Source organism: Ceratotherium simum, chromosome 3 (assembly GCF_057802395.1).
Source record: "Ceratotherium simum simum isolate JZ-2026a chromosome 3, ASM5780239v1, whole genome shotgun sequence".
NCBI classification, from domain to species: Eukaryota; Metazoa; Chordata; class Mammalia; order Perissodactyla; family Rhinocerotidae; genus Ceratotherium; species Ceratotherium simum.
Window position 1 is genome coordinate 12018064 of NC_141902.1, and position 25281 is coordinate 12043344.

At 38.1% G+C, this 25281-nt stretch overlaps 1 protein-coding gene across 1 annotated transcript in view; it reads right to left on the bottom strand.

The window, feature by feature from the left end:
* Positions 1-238: 238 nt before the first annotated feature.
* TTC6 (tetratricopeptide repeat domain 6) overlaps positions 239-25281 on the bottom strand; it is a 189300-nt gene continuing 164257 nt past the window's right edge. Inside the window, exons 26-31 of the mRNA XM_087429089.1 lie at positions 21451-21524; positions 14125-14335; positions 10905-11057; positions 9886-10056; positions 973-1198; positions 239-525 (exon numbers count right to left, since the gene is read on the bottom strand). Coding sequence (XP_087285215.1) covers positions 389-525; positions 973-1198; positions 9886-10056; positions 10905-11057; positions 14125-14335; positions 21451-21524 — 972 coding nt within the window. The 3' untranslated portion in view covers positions 239-388. The remainder of the gene's footprint in view (positions 526-972; positions 1199-9885; positions 10057-10904; positions 11058-14124; positions 14336-21450; positions 21525-25281) is intronic.

The window sequence follows — 25281 nt, forward strand, 5'->3', positions numbered from 1 at the left end:
TGGACACTGTTACATATATTATGAGTAGGTATTGATGAAAAGGTCGATGACACTTTTTCTACAATCATTAAGTATTATTTCAAAAGGAATTATTTTACTTTAAAGAAAATATTTTGTGTTAATATTCCTTAAGAAACATTCTTATTTAAATTCTGCACCCATGAAGAAATTCAGTTTTTAGTTATTCCAAATATGCAGAAAATGACCTAAAAGTTTTATAATTAATATAGGACATAAATATATTGTTAAAATGCATTAAAGGGTTACACAGATAACAAAATATAATGAATACAATAATGAAGATAGTGCCACCTTTTAAACAACAAGTCAGTCTCAATTTCTGGAAGAAGAGCTGTGTAAACTACCACAGAAACCACGGTCTATGTAATTAGGTCACTGAGGCGTGTTCCTGCAGATCAAGCGCTTGGTTGTAGTCAGCCATAGCTTCCTCAGTCAGACCGATTTTACCACGAACTTCTGCTCTAAGACGATAGAGGAGAGCATCATTAGGCTTCAAAGACAGGGCTGTGAAAGAAAAACATTTCAAGATATGTTTTATGCCAGCACTGGAAAATAGTCTCATTTTTTAAAAAATAAAAATTTTGTAAGAACTTTAGTATTACTTATTTGAAAACATTTTTCTTCAAATGTAAGTAAGTATTTAGTTAAATTAAAAATATTGAATCTTTGTAAGAAAACTAACTTGGGGAAACACAATACAATGTCTTTCTTTGCAAGGCTGGCATTGTTTGTGGATGGTTTCCCTAATAGTTTTCTATATTTCAGCTCACTGTGCTTTAAGTTATGACACAAAGGAATCTATATTGATTACATTAAAGATATGATCTATAAAAACATTAATTCTTCTGTAAGTTTACCCAAATAGACCTGATGATTTTCATCTTTTGTTGTCTAAAAAAAACCCACAACAACCACTGTAATCTTACCCAAACAATTACAAAAAGAACATACCTTTACTTAGGTCTTCCTCAGCTAGCTCATATTGCTTTAAACAACAGTAGAAGTGTGCTCTGTTAGAATATACTGCAGCCCAAGAGGGACAGCTTTTCACTACATTTGCAAAATCTTCTTTTGCTTCTTTGTATTTCTTTAATATTGTATTTGCAATAGCTCGATTCATGGTAGCACATTCATTTTCTGGATCAAACTTTAAAGCCTTTGAGAAGTAGTCACTGGCCTATAAAATTCGAAGATAATGATAATTTGAATATTTTAATTGGCAGCTATCCAACAAGTTGAAGCACTTTTACTCTTAATTTAATATTAAGGTCAGTGATGTACCAAGGGGGCAGTGGAAGGATTTCATCCCGAGTACCAATGATAAGGAGGGGCATTGTCTGGAGACAATGTAAGATACAATAATAAAACCGACCAAAAGTTGGTCTGCTTTTTGTTATCCCCATGTGTGAGCAAATCTAGATTCCATCAGTGATAAAGCACTCCTTCTGGCTCAGGTGAAATGCTCCATGACCCACCCCTCAGATCCCACAGCCCTGAACTGCACCAGAAAAAGGTAAAATATCAATTAGAAAAGAAGGTCACGACAAGAAGATAAAATACGTAAGAAAATTAATATTTTTCATCTAAAAGCAAAGTATCTAAAGAGCTAAAGGGATAAGTGAATTTTCAAAATAAGGTTCTAAACCATACCAAAAAGGGATAAAAACTCAGTTACACTATGAAAAGTTATGAAGAAGGAAGAGAGAGAGAAAAAAATCGGCTTGTCAAGAAGATCAAAGGCTCTGGATTATTCGTTACTCGTCACGGAGCTAGAAAGGACCCTTCCAAGTGTGGTCTGGAGACCGGTACTAGGGTCTTGGTCCAAGAATCGTTTGCTTACGGGTCCTCGTTTGCAAGGAGGTAAGGACAGAAACTGAGAGGAAATTGTCAGTAACTTCTACAGCATTTTGACAGCGCTGTGACACCCCAGCACAGGAACATATTTCTTTTTTTTTTTTTTAAAGATTTTATTTATTTTATTTTTTTCCCCCCAAAGCCCCAGTAGATAGTTGTATGTCATAGCTGTACATCCTTCTAGTTGCTGTATGTGGGACTCGGCCTCAGGATGGACGGAGAAGTGGTGCCTCGATGCGCATCCGGGATCCGAACCTGGGCCACCAGCATCGCAGCGCACGCACTTAACCACCAAGCCACAGGGCCGGCCCAGGAACATATTTCTGCTAACTCATTTTTACCATGTCTTAGCAATGTATTCATCAACAATAAATTGGAAATTTTTTTAAAAAACTGGTCCTTCACCACAAATAGCTTCAGATGCTGATTCGACATCCTACTACTCAAGGTAGGAATCTCTTCTCTAACTCCATGATGGATGAAAATTTGGCTCCTACTTTAAAACCTACCTTAAAGGAAAGGTCATTTTTGACAATACAGTTTGCCTTCTCCAGTTCCCCACCACACAGTTCTTGCCAACACGCCACAACGCTGCTTCCACTACCTCCCCTGTTCTCTGAGTTCTGCTCTTGTTCAGGTCTTGTCTTTGATGACATTTCTGTGGCATGAACACTCTTGATCTCCCCTTCCTTTTTAAACTCTCTCTGTCCCTGGGACAAGGTGTCTCCTCGGCTGTTCTCCCACCTCTCTGACCATTTTCTCTCAGTCTCCTTCCCTGAACTATTTTTCCCTGTGTTTCCCAGGGATCTGCCTTCAGTTCACTTCCATTGTGGGTGAAATGAAACACAGATACCATGGTGGCCAGGAGCCCAGACCATGAAGCCAGACTGCTAGGTTCAAATCCTGGCTCCACCACTTAATATCTCTTTGAGTGAGTAACTAAAGCTCTTTTTGCCTCAATTTTCTCATCTGTAAAATGGAGGTAACAAATAGAACTCTGCCTCCAGTGTTGCTTTGAGGATTAAGTGAGGTAAAATGTAAAGTACTGAGAATGACATCCAGAATATCATAAGACTCAATCAATTATTATTGATATACCATTTTTTCCCAGTGTCTACAGATGGAGAGACAACACAACCCTCAGTTAATACTCCATGAACATTGCTGCCTCTGCCTTGTGTAGGCGTCACAGGGCACATAAGACTGTGTAACCCATGTCATCCCTGGATGGAACTATTCGATGCTGCAGATAAGTGCAGTTTAAGGATCAATTAAGAAGCCAGCAGAATTGACATCCTTCTGTGAAGAGCTTAAAGAGAATTCACTCCTGAACAGAAGTTCATCAGACTCACAATCATCAGAAATGAGGCAAGGGAGTAACTCCAAGCAGGGCCTAGACTTTCTTCAAAAAGCAATTTAGGCTTCATTTTAATTCATCAATAAATGATGGATCAATAAAGGCCACACTATTCTACATCACAAAAGCATGACTTCAAACAGGTGGGAGCAAATGCCTACCTCTGCTAAGATGGAAGAACTCAGTAAAACACGATAATGTGCCTAACGGTGAACACTGTAACTTTCTATTATAGCTCCAAAGTATATTACTTCGAAAATGAAAGCCTATAAATTTAATGAGGTTACTTGCAGGATAGGAGTATTAACAATGAGGCCACAGACACCTGCCACAATGGACAGCTTTGAGTTTTTCACCATTGGTCCAATGCCCTCATATCTATACTTAATTAGAAAGCAGACTGCCTTTTAAAAAGTTACCTGTAGTTCATGATGCATGGACGTGGGTCATCCAAATATAGTTTAAAATCATTAAGTCACTAACTAACAATAAAAGAAGCTAGAGCACATACATGTTTTAACCCTCTAGAGATTCTTGTATCTATTGGAGGACCCTTTCGCCTGCCCCTTAATCTCCCTTCCTGTGTAGTCAGAAACAAAGGGGAGAGGGTGCAGGGAACAGAAGAATTTTCTCCACAAAGAGGCCTGGAGCATCCTCAAATAGCTGAATGACTGCTCTCGAAGTCTGCTTGTCTCTGGAGGGAGTGTGCCCTGTGAAGCCTGTGCATCCAGGATCTCAAGACAGAGGACAGGATACATTTTAGATGAAATATTTGCCCAGCTGTTGTGTCCCCGGTTTGGGGGAAATAGAGCCATACTAAAAAAAAAAAAAAAAAAAAAATCAAAGATCAAACTACACTTTAGATCTAACCAAATAGTTGTGTACATGAGGCCCACAGAGTTATTAAAGACAAACAAGTTTAGAAGGTGAGGGTCTCCCTCTCATGAGGATCTTAAACATTTATGGAAACAGAAAATTGCCCTAAGCATTGCATTTGACTTAATCTCATTGACTAACTCTGCAACGCAGAGAAACGTTGCTAGGATCCAGCCAGAGAGTGATTCTGAGCCTGATGAAGTTTAAGGCAATTGACCCTGGATTGTCAGCCTGGGAAAACATTAACCTCCCAGCTGTCCACTGAGGTCTGAGCTACAACAATCTCACTCATGCCTTACAGAATCATACCTTCGAGAATTCTCTGTCCCAGCTTCTAGCTTTGCCACTGAGGTCAATCAGGCTCATCACAGGCATCAGCAAGCTGTTAGGGTCATGATCTAACTTGGGAGAGAACAAGAGCTCAACTAAGGCAGTGGCAGTAGGAACAGAATGGAGGGGAGGTGGTTGAGAAAAAATTAAGAAGCAAAACCAACAAGATGAGATGACTGACTAGAGGAAGGAGGTGAGGAAGAGGAAGTTATGGTTGACGCTGACATTTTTACTCAGGTGATGTTATAGAAGATGATATCTTGAATCGAGAAAGGGTTTTTACCAAGAAGAGGTCAACTGGGGTAGAGGATCAATTCAGTTTTGGCTCTACTGCATTTGTAAAATATCCAGTTTTAGCGACTGGTGATATACTTGAGTTAGGAGCTCAGAAGAAAGGTGCAGGCTGACATGTAGTATAAGGCCATGGGTATAGTCAGGCTTTCTGAGGAAGGAAATGTAGGGAGAAGAGGGCAGAGTATGACTCCTGGCCCTAAAGAGCTTACAATCTAATTGGAGTAAGGAGATAAGAGATCAACACACAGAAACATTGTGGAGTGGCCCAAGGCAGTATTGAATCTGTATAGAAAGAATTCTATACAAAGCAGCATAGAGTCAAGATCTCACTTTCAATTCATAACCACAACCTAAAATGAGAACTTAATGTTGCCTGGTAGGATTACCAGTAGGGTTACCTACTGCATTTCCCTAGTGTGTTCACCCTACCACTCTCTAAAACAATTATTTCACATTTTCTCTTTTCTCCTCAAAACTGCTAGCCACCTCATCCCCCTTTTTAACTGTCCATCTTCACTTTTAACTGATAACTGATACTCATGTTCCAAGGAGAAAACATAATTGATAGGAATGCCTACTATCGAAATCTACCAATCTTCATTCCACTGGGCCCCAACTCTGCCTTCCCTCATGATGTAATGGACAGGGTGTCCTGCTCCCTTCAGAAGCCACCCCTGCAACTTCCAAACTTTAACCTCATCAAATTCTCAAAGATTTTGATCCTAATTATCCCTGCCACCCTCTCCTACACCAACAATTTCTCCCTTTCTACTAGATCCTTTCATTAACGTAGGAGCATGTTTCTCCCTTTCTACTAGATCCTTTCATTAACATAGGAGCATGAATCGATATCCCTCGTATTTAAAAAAATAAAAAATAAGAACTCCTTACCCACTGTAGGTATTACCCCCATGTCACTGCTCCTCTTCACAGAAGAATTTCTTGAACCAGTTGAACTGTCTAATTCTTCACCTTACATTTTCTCCACAACCCTTTCCATTCCAGGCTCTGTCTCCACTGCTACTCCAACACTGTTCTTGCCAAAGTCATCAGTGACTTTCTCCATCCTCCTCTTCCCTGCCCTCTCAGCAGCGTCTGACACAGGACACTTTTCCCCTCTTAAAGTACTTATTCTCAAGGGGATACCATTCTCTCCTGCTTTTCTTCCCATCATCCTGACTGGATGTTCCCTTCTCAGTCTACTTTCTGGCATCTCCTCCCTGCTTTACTTCTAAATATTGGTATCACCTCACAGCTGGCTCCTTAAACCTTTTCTCTCCACCTGTACTATCTCCCAGATAATCCCATATAGTCCCACACATATGCTGATACTGATATAATAATGCTTCCATGAGACTGCATTAGACATGTATCACTACTAATATTTTCTTGTTCATTTTCTATTTCTTCCTCCAATAAAATGTAAGCTACATCAGAAAAGAAGCCTTCCTTATCTCGTTCAGCTCTGTATCCTCAGGGTCTTTATTAATGCCCAGCACATGGCGGGGACATCATAAATATGTAGAAACTGAAAGAATGAAGAGCTAAGTGGAACCAGGAAACATTTGCTGAGCTTTTCTAGCAAAATACAGACAAGAAACATAGCCTCTCGGCATACAAAGGTGCCCTAAAGAACATTTTATTGAGGGGTATGGTGACAGTGTTGGGTGGCAGAGGAGAATACAGAAGTGACGGGTTTCAGAAAAGGCAAGTGATAAAAACAACTTTTTTAAATGAGTACGTTGCCTTAGAAGGCAAGGGCTGTGAAAAGTTCTGAGAAACACAGAGCTTGTGGTATAAGCCTTCCCAAACCAGGCTAAGCTAGAGGGGACATATTGTAAAGTCCTTTCCTATAGCAACAGAGGGAGCCCAACTTGGAAAGTTACCATGGCACGTCAGCCTGTTTCCCACAAGAATCTCTGCTTTCAGTCCAGCAAAAAAATTTATCTCATTCAAACATGAGTAACAGAAAAGTAATTTGCCTGCCTTCATTGTAAAAACAAGGATGAAAAATAACAGCTTAATTTCTGGAAAGATCATAAAAATTCCCCAGAAAGAAAGTATTGCTACAATGTAGATAAAAATTATTATATACATTTCAAAATGAACTAGAAAAAAATTGTTAAGGAAGCAATTGCATTTAAGAAAAAAATATATCAGAATTAAAGGATCTCAGCAAAGAGGCGGCAAGGAAGATATGACATTGAAATGGATAGAACTAAAAAAAAAAATAGAAAAGAAACCTGAATTATAAGGTCCACAAGGGGATAAAAGATATTTCAGAAAACACAGTAAAGATTCAGAAGAGAGATGTGGGAAGGCAAAGAAAAGGAAACACAAATTAAGAGATAAAAAACATTTGAGAAAAAATAATTGGTATATAGAAGTCAAAAGACATCCTATATATAGTAATTGGTATTCATTCTCAGTGAAGAAAATCAAAACAATGAAACAGAAAAGAATTTTTACACTGAATTGAAAAAAAATTTTCTGAAATCTACATATTGAAAATGCACACTGTGTACTTGATAACTTTGATCCCAAATGGTCAACTCTAAGGCATACCTTGGTAAAACTATTTACTTAAAAAAAAAATCTTTGATTATCCTGACAAAAAGAAGTCACTGACAAAAGAACAAAAATCAAGTTTGCATCAGGCTCTTTCACACCTGCATATAACACCAGAAAACAGTAAAACAATACTTACAAGACACTCAAGAAAAGAAAAAGTGAGTCAAGAATTTTAAGCCCAGCCATGCTGTCCTAAGATATAAGGGATACAGGCAAATGGCTCTGAGCATGAAAAACTTCAAGGACCATTGTTCTCATGAGCCCTTTCTCAGGACTCTACTGGAGGACTGATTTCAGACAACCAGGAAATGACTGGCTGGGAGGGAAACTTTGGCAAAAAGCCTGGTGATCAGAACTGAATATACTTAACTGGAGAACTAGGACAAAAATGTGAAATAAGGGTAACAAAATAATAGGCAAGTATTAAGTCCTCTGGCAGTGTAGGAATCGTGAAACATAATAAAATGGGAGAACAGAGAGACAGTGGAAAGTAAGTGGACACAATAAGCTCAAGCATATTTGAGAACACAAATATAAACATTTTTCATAAAGAGAATTCTATTAACTAAAATTGACTAACAGATGAAAAGGAGGAGTAAGGGAGGAAGAGATTAGAGGGTAATTTTATTGTTATTCACAGTAAAGAAATTAAAGAAATAAGGAACTGAGGGTATAAAAGTATTTTTATAAAGGTAATCACTAGAGCAAAACTGTAAACCTTCCTAGATATTAAAAAAGCTCTGAAAAAATTACATAAAACAGACCACAGAATAAAATATTTTAAATACATGTAAACAGAAAATATGATGTAAAATAATGGAACTAAGATCAAACATATTGATCATGCCAAAATGTAACTGAGCTTAACCCACCTATTAAAAGGTAAACAAATATTTTCAAATCAGAATCTAAAGCAAAATCCAACCATATGCCATATAAAGAGACACCTAAAACAAAGGATTCTCAACACTGAAAGTAAAAGGAAGGGCAAAGGAATATCAGCACAAGCAAACCTAATGAAACCAGAGGACCCGATCCTCCTATCAGATAAAGGAGGATTTATTCCAAAGAACATTGAAAGAAACAAAGAAGGGCATTTGTAATGCTGAAGGCTACAATTCACATTGTGTATCTACACATGAAATAATGTAGTGGCAATTTTCATAAGGCAGAAATTACAGGAGATGTAAAGAAAACTATATAGGGCCACACTAATTCTAGGATACTGGAATAAACCTTTCTCAGTCTAAGATAAACCAAATGGAAAAAAAGTATGGATATAGGCTAATTAAAAACATAATTAATAAAGTAGATCTTATACATATATTTTTAACTCTATATCCTGATAGTAGAAACTCTTCTTTGCAAAGGCCCCTGGAATATTTAAAAAAAAAACGTTGCAGGGCTGACCCAGTGGCATAGTGGTTAAGTTCAGTGTGCTCTGCTTCAGCAGCCCAGGTTTGTGGGTTTGAATCCCAGGCACAGACGTACACCACTCATCAAGCCATGCTGTGGCAGCAACCCACATACAAAATAGGAGAAGACTGGCACAGATCTTAGCTGAGGGCCAATCTTCCTAAAGCAAAAAGAGGAGGATTGGCAACAGGTGTTAGCTCAGGGCCGACCTTCATCACACAAAAAAAGTTGCCATATACTAGACCACATTAAAACTCAATAAATCCCCAAATTAGAAAATAGAAAAGCCCTTCCATCTGGACATTTTAAATTCCCTATCAATTTAGTCTTTAGTCAAAGGGAAATAAAATTTCAGGTGCAATATTTTGGGAAAACAAACAAAAATAAAATCATTACAGACCAAAATACATAGGATATTGCTAACAGCACTACTTGGGGAAAAGGCATAACCTAAACAACTTATCACAATAGAAACAAAAGGGAGACAAGAAATGAATTAAGCTTCTGGCTCAAAAAGATAGACAAAGAACAAGATAAATTGAAGAAAAAGAACAAAAGAATGAATATAGATAAAAAGCGAAAATTAAAGTTTGAATTCTGTAGATGTATTACATGTTACAGTTCAAATAAAACAAATTCAAAATATAAAAAAAATCATCTATACTTTTATTTCGGACATTATGAATTGAGATCCAAGGAGATTAAGAGGTCACAAAACCAAAAGTAACATCCATATCTCCCTACTCCCAGTTAAGTGCTCACGTGACTATAATTTAGAAAAGGTAGAAACTAAGACAAGTTAGATAATCACATCATGAAAGAGGGTCTTGAAGGAAGCCGGAGATTTGGCTAAGTGGGCTCAGAGAGCAGGGGATTCCAGGCTGGAGGATGGCGACAGTGGATATCAAGGCGATTGCTGCCCTTGGGGATGTCCCAAACAATGTTACCTGCACAGGTGTTGAATGGTTGGTGACAATGAGGAAGAATAAATCCATAGAGGTGTAAACATTTAATAAAAAATTATAAACATTCTTAAGAAAGGAACATTTTTTTTAAAGAAGAGCTAATGAATGATTAGCCAGATGTAAAGATTGCATTTTGAAACTATGTATAACAAAGAAAGCACTTAGTGTCATAAAGGAAATGTTAAGAAAAACTCACACTACCTGGGAAAACTGCCTGTGGTGAAAGTAGATATTTCCTGCATTAAAGTAAGCCAGCGAGTACTCGGGGTTTAGAGAAATTGCAGCTTGATAGTCTTTCATTGCGTTCTGTTGTTGACCCATAAACTCGTGAATCACACCACGATTTGTTAAGAATTCTGCTGTAGTATTGATCTGCAGTATAATAGTATGAGTATTTAGCATCTGGGAATAGTATTTATCTCCGATTTCATGTTCTGCAAAAATGAATGTTATGAAATCTACTTGTGGGAAACTAGTAATTTTATAGTGCAGGTGAAACCCCATTAGAGCAAATATTTTGAGAAAGGACTCTGTATGAAGTTGGTTCAATGTCAACACTTTGTTGAGTTGGTTGCAATAAAATAAATAATCTTAGTGCTTTACTCGGCTCCTTTCCAAGGAACAGACACAGAGAGAAAAGCTTAACTGTTTAGCTCTGTTAAGCTGGAGAGAAATTGAATAGTTAACATGTTTATTTGTCCTATGTAGTTGCTGTTATCTTTCAGTTCTTTCCTTTTTCTCATCTCAAAGATTACAATATCTACCCGAATCTACAGAAACAAAATCAAAAATCTAGAAGAAAAGAGGAGGATTTTCTGTCACTGTAAACAAAACCTGAGATTTTTATTTGCCATTTCACTACAAAATAATCTTGAGGTTTACTTTATTCTTTCTTTAGTTCCTTCAAACCCAGAACATTATTTTTTGCCTTCTTTTTTTTATTACAAAATAATACTGATGTTCCATGAAACTACAAATGGCATTTACTGAGAGGAATCAATATTTATCAGGAATTTGTTTTTTGAATTTTAAACATACTTAGGTTATAAAATTGGCAAGCCATAATAACTCTTTACTCCTGAAATCTCCTGGGAAAAAAACACAAACATTATTTTCTCTACAAGTCACTTTAAAAAAGTAATAGAAAACTTCTTACTTGACTCTATTCATTGATGGTGTTAATTTATGCTAATGATAATATAATCTAAGTGGATTTTTACCTTTATGGCAGCATTAATATCCTGAATTGCAGCAAAATTATCACGCATCTGAAGACAGACCACAGCTCTTCCTTCATAGGCTAGGTAGCTCTTTGGATCAACTTCTATGGCAATGGTAAAGTGGTTCCAAGCTTTCTGGAATTTTCCTTGGGCCTAAAATAATTTTCCACTTACATGAAGTAGCAAATAGTCCATAACATGACAAATGTTTATGATTCTAACTTCATCAAATAAAACCTTTAGTAAGGACATATTTATATTGTGCTACATCTAAAGATATGTTAAACAAGGAAGTAGGCTGTACTGCATTCAACTGACCTCTGAATATTTATGCTGAATTTTAATTAATTAAAATAAATCTAATTGTCAGAGTCACCTCTTATACCAATCTCGGACACCATAAAATCATAGCCACCATGTGACACACCAATGCTTCTGACAATCATCACAACGTTTACATTGAGCTCCACACACACAGGCAGGGACTGTGTTTATTTGACAGTGAATCTCCAATTATATATAATATATACGTAACAAAATAAATATGTGTTGAATCAATAACTGAATAAACTAATGGCATAAAATCTATTTTGATGAATTGTACCAGCATCTGGAATTTTAGGATCACTATACACATTCCATGGAAAATGCATGCAAATCTACCAACCATCTATTCATACCAACCTTAGCGCCAACCAGAAAACAAGAAAAAAGGGCAGAAGAGGGCACTGTTAATAGAACAGTGTCAGAGTATTTCCTGAGAAGACCAGCTGGTAACTAAATACCTCATCACAGGAAGGCAGTGAGATGAAAAATTCAGCACGGTCCTGGGTCTGTCCTTTATTCTTGTGGGCTCAAAATCCCAACTTGTCAGAATCTCAGAAGCTGACTCACATAAACCAAGCTGAGCCCAGTGACTCTTGGATGAAAGTAATAAGAAATGTAACTAATAAGATAACTAGACACAGTTTTTTAACCAGCAAATCTTTTCCCTCAGCGTAAATTATGTGGAACTCAACATCATCATCACAAATTTGTTTGATAAACAAGAAATCAGGCAAATTGAGACTGAGTTATTAGACCATTAAACTGCAAACAGCCTCACAATAAGATTATTTCCATCCTCTCTTCCTGACAACATCTGTTTTGCTCACTTCTAGATCCCTAGTGCTAGACACATGGTAGGAGAATCTGTATTCGTTGAACAAATGGTCACTCTTTCTCCTGAACAGGACTTGGATGGGCCCCTCTAACTCTGCTTTTTCAGTCCTTCCTTTCCTGACTCAATCCTTCCTCATACTGATGTGTTTGTCAGTCCTCTTTCAGGCTGCTAATATCCAGTGAGATCTTCATAAAAATGCAAACCTGATGTCACTGTTCTGGTGAGTGATATTCACGCTTTTTTTTTTGTTTTTGGTGAGGAAGATTGGCCCTGGGCTAACATCCGTGCCCATCTTCCTCTACTTTGTATGGGACACCGCCACAGCATGGCCTGGTAAGCGGTGTGTATGTCTGCACCCGGGATCCAAACCCACGAACCCTGGGCCGCCGAAGCGGAGCACGCAAACCCAACCACCATGCCACTGGGCCGGCCCCAGATATTCATATTTTTAACTGGCCTACAAGGCCTTCACCTCTAGTCATTATTCAGTTCTCCAGCCTCATCCCACGTCACTCTCCCCTTGGTCATAACACTCCATTCACTTGGGTCCTCTGTCTCTTTCTCACAAGACTTGCTAATGGGCTGTTCTCTCTGTCTGGAACACTGTCCTAGCCCCAACTCCTACCTCTGACTAATTCCTAGTCTTTCACACCTCAATTTAAATGTTAATTTCTCAGAAAGCCCTCCCTTATCCCTCAAACAAAGCTAGGTTCCCTTATTACAAGCTGTCCTAAAACCCATCCTTTTCCTTTGTTGCACTTATCATGACTACAACTAAATAATTATTCATATGATTGCTTGATGCTCATCTTTCCACTAGGTAGTACACTCTACATGAAGAACCAAGTATATTTTGTTCACTGCCGTATCCCCAGGCCTAGAGCAGTTCCTGTCCTATATTAGGTGCTCAGGAAATGCCTTCTGAATGCAATGAATGATGACATTAACACATTTTATTGTATTGCAGGTTCTGGCTGCTTTGGCAGTCATCCTGTCTCTTTAAATTGACTTTGCAAATTTCTACTGTGCTCCAGTAATGGCTAATTTTATGTTTAACTCTCAGAAGGCAGTCTAATTTCCCTTATTAATAAGTTCTTGAGCATACCTCATATAACCACCAATCCCAACAATCACCTTCAATATTAGTCTTAGATCAGTCAAACTCACTAATTTTTAAATGAAAAAAAAATCAACTTTAATGGCAGATTATTAACAGGAATTTCTGCACGTTACAATAATTTTAACATACTTTTTTTTTGCCCATTGTTTAAATTTTGGACTATTAAAAGGGATAAAAAGAAGATTTGATTACTCAGTTCCTTTCCGTGAATATAGCACATTTAGCACTGTATTCCAAAAATGTCACTACATCTTTTATTAGTGCAAGTTAGTGCAGATAGGTTGGTGAGTGCATGGGTCAGGTCAGAGTGTTCCAGAAATCACTCAGAGACCGGCGTAGCCACACACAGAGGAGCCCTCTTCCATCTCGCTGGAAGGACAAATGCCTGGTCTCTTGCCTTCCCAAGATGTTCTAATTCACTGCCTTCTGGAAGATGACCTGACTTCAGAAGTCCCTGTACAGTGCTCATCTGAGCCATCAGATGGCTGGAGTCCACTTCAAAACTTTCATACACTGTTTATTCCCTTCAGCTTCTCACTAATTCAACAGGACAGAACCTGTGGAGCCCAGATACAAGCTGGTGAAATGAAGGTTAGCCAGACTCTTATGTGAAACTCATTGGGCAAATTTAGAAGTTGTCCATAAGTGTGTTGGGGGTCAGGGGAGGGAGGGGTGCAGGCATTAAGGAAACTCAGGTTCCAAAGATCCTGGTCTCACCAGCACACCAGCTCCCCAGACGAGCTCCCCAGGCGGCTCCCTGTGATGAAGGAAACCCCTGCTTCCCACTGCTGCTCTGAATACTCACACAGTAAGCGAAAGCAAAATGTTCATAATCAAAGAAATAATACGGATCCCCATCGCCAGCAAAGGGCCAAATACATTCTATCTCTTGTCCAAAAAGTGCTTTCGTGGCCCAAAACGTAGTTATATAATATTACCTGCAAATTATAGCCTAAACTGATTCTGGCTTTTGCGGACGTTGGATTAAAATGCAACGCTCGCAGGAAGTCCCTCTGTGCTTGTTTGCTGGCTTCCTCATGACCATACTCCATGTAAGAATTGCCCCGTCCAGTGTAAGCATCCAGAAAATGTGGATTCATTTTAAGAGCCCAGGTGAAGAAATTGACGGCTTCTTCAAACTCTTTATTTCTGAAAACAAATGAAAATATTGATGCTTTCTGGGGAATTTTCTAAGTGCTTTCCTGTATATAACTTTTTCATAAAGATTTGCATCGACCCTTATAAAAAACCTTTCATTTTTATTGTCCCTCACAGAAAGTAGGTACATAAGTCCATGAGACCTAAGGAAGTCTGACAGATTCTTTGAAGATTTTGGCAAAAGGGGAGGGGGAGGTGAGAGCCATTTTTATAGCAGAATATGCTGGGATGCTGTTCTAGAGGTTTTTTCAGAATTATAAAAGTCTGAATGGTGTTTCTGAACCTGTTTTTAACAGCTATCAGTGGCCAATATAGAAAAATATGTGCTATTATTGATGAAATGCACTATTTAAATCAGATTAAAATAAATTTACATATATGTATTTAATATTTCCCTATACAATGAAAGGAACCACATTTTCATTACATGGAAGTCCTCACTTCAGATCTTCTATGAGAGCAGGCCCTTTGTTTGTGGAGAGGAGAGGAGAAAAAGAAGTAAAATGCATTTTATTTATTAACTGGTGAATACATGTGACTAAATGATAACTCTGCTTCTCTCCTAATCATTCTCTTTGGTGGCGTGATGGCTGTCGAGGGAATCAAGTATTTGTTCATGGGCAGAGAGAGTCGCTTTTCCATCTCACGTGCATATCTAATTATACTTATAATTATCTAATTATACTTAATCTCAATTAACATGGAGAAAGTCTAGAAATGTTTTAAAAAATAGAATGAGGGAGCTAACCTTGAGTAACTTTCCAGGTGTTGCGCAAAGTGCTTTACATATGCTATCCCACTTAATCCTTCCAACAACTCTAAACTAGTTGTAATTTTCTACATTTTACAGATTAAAAGAGAATGGCTCAGAAAAGTTTGCACCTAGTAAATAACACAGTAAATAGCATACTAAGGTTGCACAGAGTAAATATCTGGGATTTAGACTCAGGTAAACCATACTCCAAACGCCATGCTTTTCCGCACAGTCGTCTCTACTGCAAGTTCCTCAACTTTAACACACTTGCAGTTGGTGCACGAGAGCTGGTGTCTCAACAGCGCAGTCAGAGGAAAGGCGTGGAGTTCAGAGCTAAGCCCGAACATGCAAATTAATACTACACTTTCTAGGTTGTTATGAGGATCACATGAGAGCATGTGAAAAACACTTAGCACACAGACCTGCACCCAATATAGATTATTATCTTCCTTCCATTCTTTTCATTACTTCTCAAAAAGGTTTCAAAATTTAACGAGATGCATCACTATGCTGATTTTTCCTTTATAAAATACATGGAACCCAGGGTAACCGTTCTAGACACTATCATCTCCTAGATACTATTCAACAATATCTCTCAGAAGACTGTCTCCCAGACTTCAGCCCCTCCTTCTCGACAGCTGCCCCACCTGCAGTATCATTCACTGAAGATTTTTCTTGAAGTCAAATCACATTTTTACTTAACTAACTCGGTTTTAAAAGACAACTTAATTTCAATACCATAAATAAAAATCAATGTCTCATCCCATAAACAGAAGGCAATCATAAAAATAAATAACTTTTGGAGCTGGATACTGTAGTCTGCAGAACACTGAACCTGAGGGCTGCACCATCTCGCACAGTGTTGGAAAGATGTTCAAGACTAGCTCTTAGCTAAGACTTTCTCCTGGATGTATTCAGGTTTGAGAAAGAATTCAGTTTGAAACTGAAAAGCAATTCAGTTTCTCACAATGTGATTCAATATTTTTTAATACTGTCAAGTGAGAGAGAGGAAGGATTAACTAACAATCACGGAACAACTGACAACTGGCCATTCACAAAGAAATAAAGTCGGATTCCCACCTTACTCTACAAATTCCAGATGGATCAAAATTTTAACATAAAAAATAAAATCCTAAAAGTACCAGAAAAAAACATGAGTTTAGGATGCGAGAAGGCCTTGATTTTTATGGAGTTGAGTTATCAATATTTTCCTTTATGCCTTCTGGCGTTTGTGATTAATTTGAGTTAAAGCAAAAGTAAGAAATCCTGTAGGCTTTAAAAAGGAGTTACACCATAAACAAAACCAAAAGGCAAAGGACAACTGAGAAAGTACCAAATAAGTGACATTGACTAAGTTTCTAGCTTTGGGAAGAGGCCACGAAAATCAGTAGGAAGGAATGACAGGAGGCCCAACCAAACAGGACATTTTCCAGGAAGGAAGCAAAGGTCAAACAGCCAATGAGTACAGTAGTCCCCCCTTATCTGAGGTTTCACTTTCCATGGTTTCAATTACCCGTGGTCAACAGTGGTCCAAAAATATTAAATGGAAAATTCTAGAAATAAACAATTCATAAATTTAAAAAATATATTTTTAATGCTTGTGCACGCCATTAAAAATAATTGAGGTACTCATGATGTTTGCTCCATATTTTGGCAAACACTACTCAAAAGTGGTACATCAAGTGTTCTGCCAGAAGATCATACAAGAATCCACAGTAAAGCCCCAGGAAGGCTTGGCTTCTGACGTTACAGACAGGCGAAGGTCAACATGCACGTACACGAGCCAGTCGTTATCTTCTGTGTTCGCTCTGTGGATTCTTAATAAGAAAACACAGGCTCACTTCCCTCAAATAGTTCAAAATGAAATTGTGCTTCTCTCCTAATCACTGGCACTATTTGAGAAGTAAAAGTTCACTAAATATAGATTCACAATGCTTGTAGCTGCTTTCTCACTGTATTACAGAAATAATGCTAGATAACGTACTCTTTATCAAGAATAATTAAACAAGCCAAAGCAATCCTGAGAAAAAAGAACAAAGCTGGAGGTATCACACTCCCTGATTTCAAAATATTCTACAAAGCTGTAGTAATCAAAACAGCATGGCACTGACAGAAAAACAGACACACGCATTAATGCAACAGAATTGAGAGCCCAGAAATAAAACCACACATCTATGGTCAGTTAATCTTCAGCAAAGGAGCCAATACAATGGAGAAAGGAAAGTCTCTTCAATAAATGATGCTGGGAAAACTGAACAGCCACATGCAAAAAAAATGAAAGTAGACCATTACCTTGCACCATACACAAAAATTAACTCAAAATGGATTAAAGACTTGAACGTAAGACCTGAAACTATAAACCTCCTAGAAGAAAATAAAGGCAGTACACTCTTTGACATCAGTCTTGGCAGCATCTTTTCGAATACCATGGCTACTCAAGCAAGGAAAACAAAAGAAAAAATTAACAAATGAGACTACATCAGACTAAAAAGCTTCTGCAAGGCAAAGTAAACCATGAACAAAACGAAAAGACAATCCACCAACCGGGAGAAAATATTTGCAAATAATATATGCAACAAGGGGTTAGTTTCCAAAATATATAAAGAACTCATACAACTCAACAACAACAACAACAACAAAAAACCCGATCAAAAAATGGGCAGAGGATATGAACATACATTTCTCCAAAGAAGATATACAGATGGCCAACAGACCCATGAAAAGATGTTCAACATCACTAATTATTAGGGAAATTCAACTCAAAACTACAATGAGATATCACCTCACACCTGTCAGAATGGTATTATTAAAAAGACAAGAAATAACAAGCATTGGAGAAGACATGGAGAAAAAGGAATGCTCGTACACTGCCGGTGGGAATGTAAATTGGTGCAGCCACCATAGAAAACAGTATGGAGATTTCTCAAAAAATTGAAAAAGAAATACCATATGATCCAGCTATTCCACTTCTGGGTATTTATCCAAAGAACATGAAAACACTAATTTGAAAAGATATATGCACCCCTATGTTCATTGCAGCATTATTCACAATAGCCAAGACTTGGAAGCAACCCAAGTGCCCATCAATGGATGAATGGATAAAGAAGATGTGGTATATATATACGATAGAATACTATACAGCCATAAAAAAGATGAAATCTTGCCATTTGTGACAACATGGATGAACCCCGAGGGTATTATGCTAAATGAAATGTCAGACAGTGAAAGACAATTACTGAATGACTTTACTTATAGGTGGAACATAAACAAACAAACAAACACATAGATAAGAACAGATTAGCAGTTCCCAGAGGGGAGTGGAGTGGCGGAAGGGCGAAAGGGGTAAAGGGGCACGTGTGTATGGCTATGGATCACAACTAGACTTTTGGTGGTGAACACGATGCAATCCACACAGAAGTCAAAGTACAATGATACATATCTGAAATTTGTATAATGTCAAAAATCAATGTGACCTCAAAAAGAATAACTAGACAGTAGTAATTTTGTATAAAATTCATTTAGTTGACAGGTTTTGTTGTGCTCAGTATTTCTACCTATGAGCAGTGAACTGTTTACTTATGATGCATACCTATGGTGACCATGTAAACTTAAATTTCCATGGCAGTCCCAGTTCTCTCATATTTTTCCCATAAATCATTGAAATGCTCCTAGTCTACAGACATCCAAATTGCATTATACACACTGCTAAACCTCTTACCCACAGGAAGATTAAAAATCCTTTGTGAGTACATATGCCGATATATGGTTTATAAAATATAATCTCACCCTTTGTATAGACTAACCAATTTAAAAAGAAAAAAAAATGAGGCAATGGATCGAAGCTATTTTTCTATACCTATCTAGTTATCAGACCTAATGTTTAATGAGCTAGTCTGTTCAGACTAAGTCAATAATCATTAAACCTTAATGCTGGAAAGGGACCTTGAAAGCCACCTAGCAAGCTCTTCAAAGCTGATAATGACTGAAAATCAAGATGTGCATATCCCACAGTGTCCTACAGATTGAAGCTCTTGTTAACAATCACACAGCATTTGGACAGTGGAAAAATGTGGCCGAGTATCTGTGTTGTATCTGGATACGTGTTCATGGAGACATCAATTGTTAAGCATCAACTACCACAAATATAAAAGTATATCAAATTAGCTTTACTAAAATAAAATGAGTTTGTATAAATCTAAAATAATGTAATCACTGAGAGAGGTGCATGATTCTCATTACGGATCCTGTGCTAAGCTTGCAGGAGAGGCCGTGGACACAAAGGCCCACTGCATTTTCCAAATTAACCACATACGTGACCAGATGTGCACTACTGAGCTGTGCAAATAAATCATAAATACCTCCCAAAACTAAAGAATGTGGCTTGCAGAGTCAAAGATTCAAAAGTATTGTATGCAAATATAAGAATAGTAAAACAAACATGCTGAAGTAAAAAGTGAATGGGATATGTAATTCTGAGTAATCAGGCTCTCCCTCTGTGACATAATTTTTTTTTAATCTGAAGGTGGCTTTCTCAAAGAGATCTAAAAATTAACTCTACCGTCACACTCTCAGTGACCAAACTGGGCAACAAGTAGGATATTCAGCCTGAGGAATGTTGTCTCCTAGCAACCACAAGAGCGAGAACCAGAGATACACAAAGGCATACTTCAGAAGTCTGCAACCCTACGAGTTCAAAGATCAAAGCCCTAAAATTTAAAGATTTATTCTTTTTTAAAAATTTTCCAAATGGGAAAATCTTTCCTTTCTCCGCTTTAAGACGCCAGTGGCAAATCTCAATACTTATAGAACATGCTGCTGTGGTATAAGAACATTATAGTACACCTTGAAAAGCAAAAATATTTTTCCTGAAATACATATAACCAATCACTAAACATTCCTTATTGTTAAAGTCAGTAAAACTGTTAAAACTCAAAACACGTGGAATTGGAACTGTGGGTGATCAGGGCTTTACTGTTGATTTAAATTCAACTTTTATTAAAGGACAATAGAGATTCTAGTCGGCTGATAAAAGTTGGTTATTTGGAATTGCAAAGCAGTATCAGCTTAAGGAGGCTCGGCCATATATACCCAGTGATTACATTTCATAAAAGAGACCGGGAGCCGACACACAGAGAAATTCACTGACTCTAATGGTTGCTAAACACAGGAATGAGGTTGAGAGAAATTTTGGAGTCTGTTTCGAGTTTTAAGAGAATGCAGTGAGCTCAGACAGTTTTGATCTGCACTCACCCCCAAAACAAACATGAGTTGTCGTTATTCCATCTCTTTTTAAGAATGACCATGACTTAAAGAGATGGATTGTACACAGGTTGCTGGATTAAAGTAGACAGTGGTGAGACTACGTTTTGCTGTCTGTGCCAGTTTAGGCCTTTTAACCCAAAGACACCCTCACAAGTCCCAGGTATTATATTACTATATTCATGAAATTAAAAATCTAACTCTCCTAGGGAAATGTAGCCGTATTATCAACGTCCTACAAGGAGAAAAGAAGAATGTCGACTTCCTAAACAATTCAAACTATGTTCTATGGTCTAAACTGGATATTGACACAACCTAGTCTACCATCCTAATTTCCTCCTCCAGTTAACTGCTATTGTTCCTCTCATGAAAAATAATGCTGTAAACTATCACTTAACCAAATACATTTTATCCCACATTAAAATCATCCCGTGCTGAATCTCTATGCTTTTAAAAGTAAGATGACCAGAAATTAATATTTATATGTCAGATGTATATGCAGAAATGTAAACATTATCATTATCAAAACGAATCTCCTATACTCTAAGAGTATCTCAGAGTAACTTTTAAACTGATCATCCTCTGTATTCAGCCTCATGTAACTGTTCTTTTCTCCCCTCCTATAACTTACTTGTTTTTACAGTAGTCCCAGAAACAGGTAATAATTTTTTAAGTAATATGTTTTTGTAGGTTTTCTTGTATTATGCAGATATTTACTGGTATTGTTTTAATCGGTTTTAGATTTAGAAATGTTTTCGAAAGGCAAAATTTCCTGAAAATATATTATTTTTTGAAATCACCCTCTTTTCCAGGAAACAGGCTTTTTAAAAGTTCCATTTTACGAACAAAATAAATTACTTGATTTTATTCTTAGATATTTCAAGCTACGCATAATTTTATTCTGTATATTACCAAGGTCCTTTCCCGGTAAATGGGCTTGGATCAGATGGACACCCCCAAATCTGTGATGCAGGTTTTTACTCGCTGACTTAGCTAAAATATAGAAGATAGAAGATAACGACACACACAGGTGAGCTCCCCACTCTTATGCACGAGGAGTTGCTTTCACTTCTGCGTCAATCGCACTCCATACCTGTGATGGCAAATGGCAGTGGCTTGAAAAAGGCTCACGTTAGTCTTGCTTATCAGTGCAGCCTGTTTAAAGTCCTGAAACAGTTTTATAAACTTGTATTAATTTTGCGACATGATCTTTTGTGCTTTCTTAAACTTCCTTCTAACTTTGAGTCTGCCATGAATATACTTAACACAAGCATTAAAATATACATCTTCCTGAAACCTTATTTCTTCCCTTTAGCACCACATCTAGTGACAATGGATGGATCAGAGGAAACCCGTAACTGAAAACTCGCTCAGAATCGTGTGTTACTGGTCTCCACTTTTCCTGAGCTTTTACCTGCTATGTGCAATGAGGCACCTCATTTACTTTCTTTTTATTTATTTATTTATTTTTCCAGTGAATGCCACCAGAGACTTTCCCATCCAGGTGGAAATGGAAATTCACCTGAGAGAACCTTTGGCTTGATGTGACTATAGGACAAATAGGTACCCTGGACCCAGGGAAAGGGTGTAACTGGGCCTTTTGAGTGGATTGGCCAAGGCTGTTCCTACCTTTGGAATCCGAACTTCCAGGAAGAAGTCTACTGTTTTGCCTAGAGATCCCAGAGACCTCCCGAGAGGGAGCAATGGAAACCCTGATCCCAAGATTTGAAGTTAGGGAGGTCAATTGGGATGGACTCAAATGGCCGTGGGGAAGAGGTTGTTTAAGAGAATTAAAAGTGCTCAGTATGCAAGAGCTCTTGCCCCTGTGGCCCCAGACACTGTCCTCTGTTAGGCACCAGAGACACAGAGTCTGAAGCTCACAAGCTTTACAAAGCCCTACAAAAATGTTTGGGACCTGAAGCAAAATAAGAACATCACTAAGCTGCAATTAATAAAATATTTAAATAAATATCTACATATCAAAATATCATGTCAACTGCAAGGGCTCTGCTTTTTCCCAAAGGACAGCTTCAGCAGGAATTTTCATGGGCCATTGTGGTTGTAACCTCACTTGACCAAGCTAAACAGTAGGGAGTACTGTAACCTCCTCTGGGTGACAAAGGAAATCCCTCCGACTCCCTTCCTGGAGACTGGGACACTGGCACTCTACAGCCTTAAAGGGCAAGTGACAGAGTTCTGGTTTCCACCCAACTGGAGAGGAGCTGACCATAACAGTCTCCCTGTGCCTCCCCCTCCGCTTCCCCTCCCCCTCCTCCTCCTCCTTCCACAGACCTTCCCTGGCTGTATCAGAGGGAGGAAGCTGGCTGTCTTATGGGGCTAGAATGAGTTTTCTGCAAATACTAGGGGCGGCAGCGGGAGTAGGAGGGCCAAGCTGAGCGCTCTGGTACCCTACTGGAGGAGGAAGGTGTCAGTCACAGACCAATCTGTGACTGTGGACTCTCCACTTAGATTCCTGAAGCATATTTGTATACTAAATGGAACTATTTGGAAGAAAATAAGAAATTGATTGTATAATATAATCAAATATGCTACAAGATAACTCCTTTAAGAGGATTGTTTAGCTAAAATGGAAGCGAACTTGCAAGTAAAATGAGATTTATTACAAATATTCCCATTAATGTTGGGAGTTGTGAGGAGTGATCACTAAATTAAAAGGCTGAGAACACCAATGTTAGTTTTGTAATCAGATAAAACTTACAAAAATCAACTTGTCTCTATATACATAGTCATTATTATACTACATGGTAATTAGGCATTAATTATCAGCCATGGACATAAATGATGACTATTAGCATTACTTAGAATAAAGCTAATCATAATTTTTATGATTTTTCTCTTCTGCATTGATTTTTCTCTAATATGAAGATCATAAATAACACACCACACGATGTCACTCATACACAAAGCCAATTCCCTCGACTCTCATTCCCTCGGCTGATGAGTTTATTTGTAAGGACCTTCACCCACACTGTCTTCCTTTCTGTGTCAGAGGGTGGGCTCTTTACCTCTCTGCTTCCCATCTCCTCTGGAAACTTGCTGCATCATATTCCTGCTGTCTTCTGTGTCTTGTCTCACTGCCCCTATTTAACACGCCTTCCCTCAACTCCCCCTGCCCGCCAACTACACACGGCCATGTCTTTCTAGTTCCTGTCACTACGAATCTCCTTGAAAGCACAGTCAACACTCACTGTCTCCACATCCCCAAATTCCATCAACTTCTTACTATTCGTGTTATTTAATAAGGCCAGTTTTATTTTGTAATTTGTGAACTGCCTCTAAAGACATTATTTTTATTCTTATCAAAGTAGCTCATGTATACAGTGACAGGTTCTAATAAAACTGGAAAACTTACAATGCTTACAGTGATCCCCTGCTCTATTTCTCCTTATCCCTGACTCTCACTCCTTAAAGGCAATCGTTTTTACATCTTGCTGTTATTTCTTCTGCTGTTTACCTTCAAATTTCTAAATAACATGAGTATTACCTCATGTCACTTCCAACGTAGGACAGAATTTAGCTATCTTACACCATCACTCCACACCCCTCTCCTTCTCCCACCATCCCTGTATACCTAGGACAATTCGTTTGTTTTAGTTTCTATTTTACTTCCCTCAAGTGTAGGATCCTTGGCTACCTGTTCATATTTAAGTTTGAGGCATTAAAATATGGCATGTTGCCTGAACATCTCTTCTCCACTATCTTTAACCTTGTGGAACTATATCTTTTTTATTCCTTTACTGTCGTCCTGGTAGGTTTTCAAGAGGACAAAGAGATAAACAGATGTTCTCAATCCAACAAGCTTAACCGTTAACTTCCTGACCAAGGCCCGTCTACCTGCTGCTCTGCTTCCCAGTCAAGCTGTGCCTGTAGCAGGCACACAACTATCCCTCCACTAGATGTTTTCAGCACTCGTCTGATTTGACCTCTCTGTTAATGAATCATTCCCACGAACAATTTTCCCCTGGGTAGGTGTTACGACTCTGCCCTCTCTTGGTTCTTCCTCTAGCTCTCTTATTATTCAGTCTTGTATTCCTTCCTTAGTTCTTCCTCTGCTTGCTTCTTTTGTTTTTAATTTTTCAAATTAATTTTTTTACTTTACATAGATAAAAGTTTGTTTTTTTGCTTCTAATTAGTGTTTGCAGGGCATATGTTTTTCCAGTCTTTTACTCTTACCTATCTATATCATTATATTTAAAGTGTGTTTCTTATAGCCAGAATATAGTCGGGGCTTTTTAAAAATTCCAATCTGACATTCCCATTATCTTAATTGGTATATTTTGACCATTTCATTAAATGTAACTGCTGATATGGTTGGGTGTAAGTCTACCATTTTATTTGTTTTCTGCTGTTCTCCTCCATTTTCTGTTCCTTTGTTTTCCCTTCCCAGACTTATTTTGGATTATTTTAATTTTTTTTAAAGTTCCATTTTAATTAATCTACTGTCTTTTTCACTCAGGAAGTTACATTTGAGGAGAGATCTGAAATGAAAGGAGGGCATCAGCCATACACAGATCAGTAGGAAGAGTGTTCTATGCATAGAGAATAGCTTGTGTGAGGAGCCTGAGGCAGGAAGGAAGCCTGGCATTTCCGGGCAATAGCAAACGGTCAGAGTGGAGTGAGCTGAGAGGAGAGAAGAAGAATGTTTGACGATGAAGTCAGATCAGTGAGCAGCAGTCAGAACACGGAGGGTCAGAACCAGCCATAGTCAAGAGTTCAGATTTTATTCTAAGAGTGACAGGAAGTCATTGGAGGGTGTAACTTGATCTGCTTCATGTTTTGAAGAGGTCTCTCTGGCTGCTGTGTGGAGAACAGCAAGTAGAGGGACACAAGCAGAAGCAGCGAGGCCAGTTAGGAAGCTCCTGCTACAGTCCAGGGAGAGAGGGTGGAGGCTTGAAATAGGAGA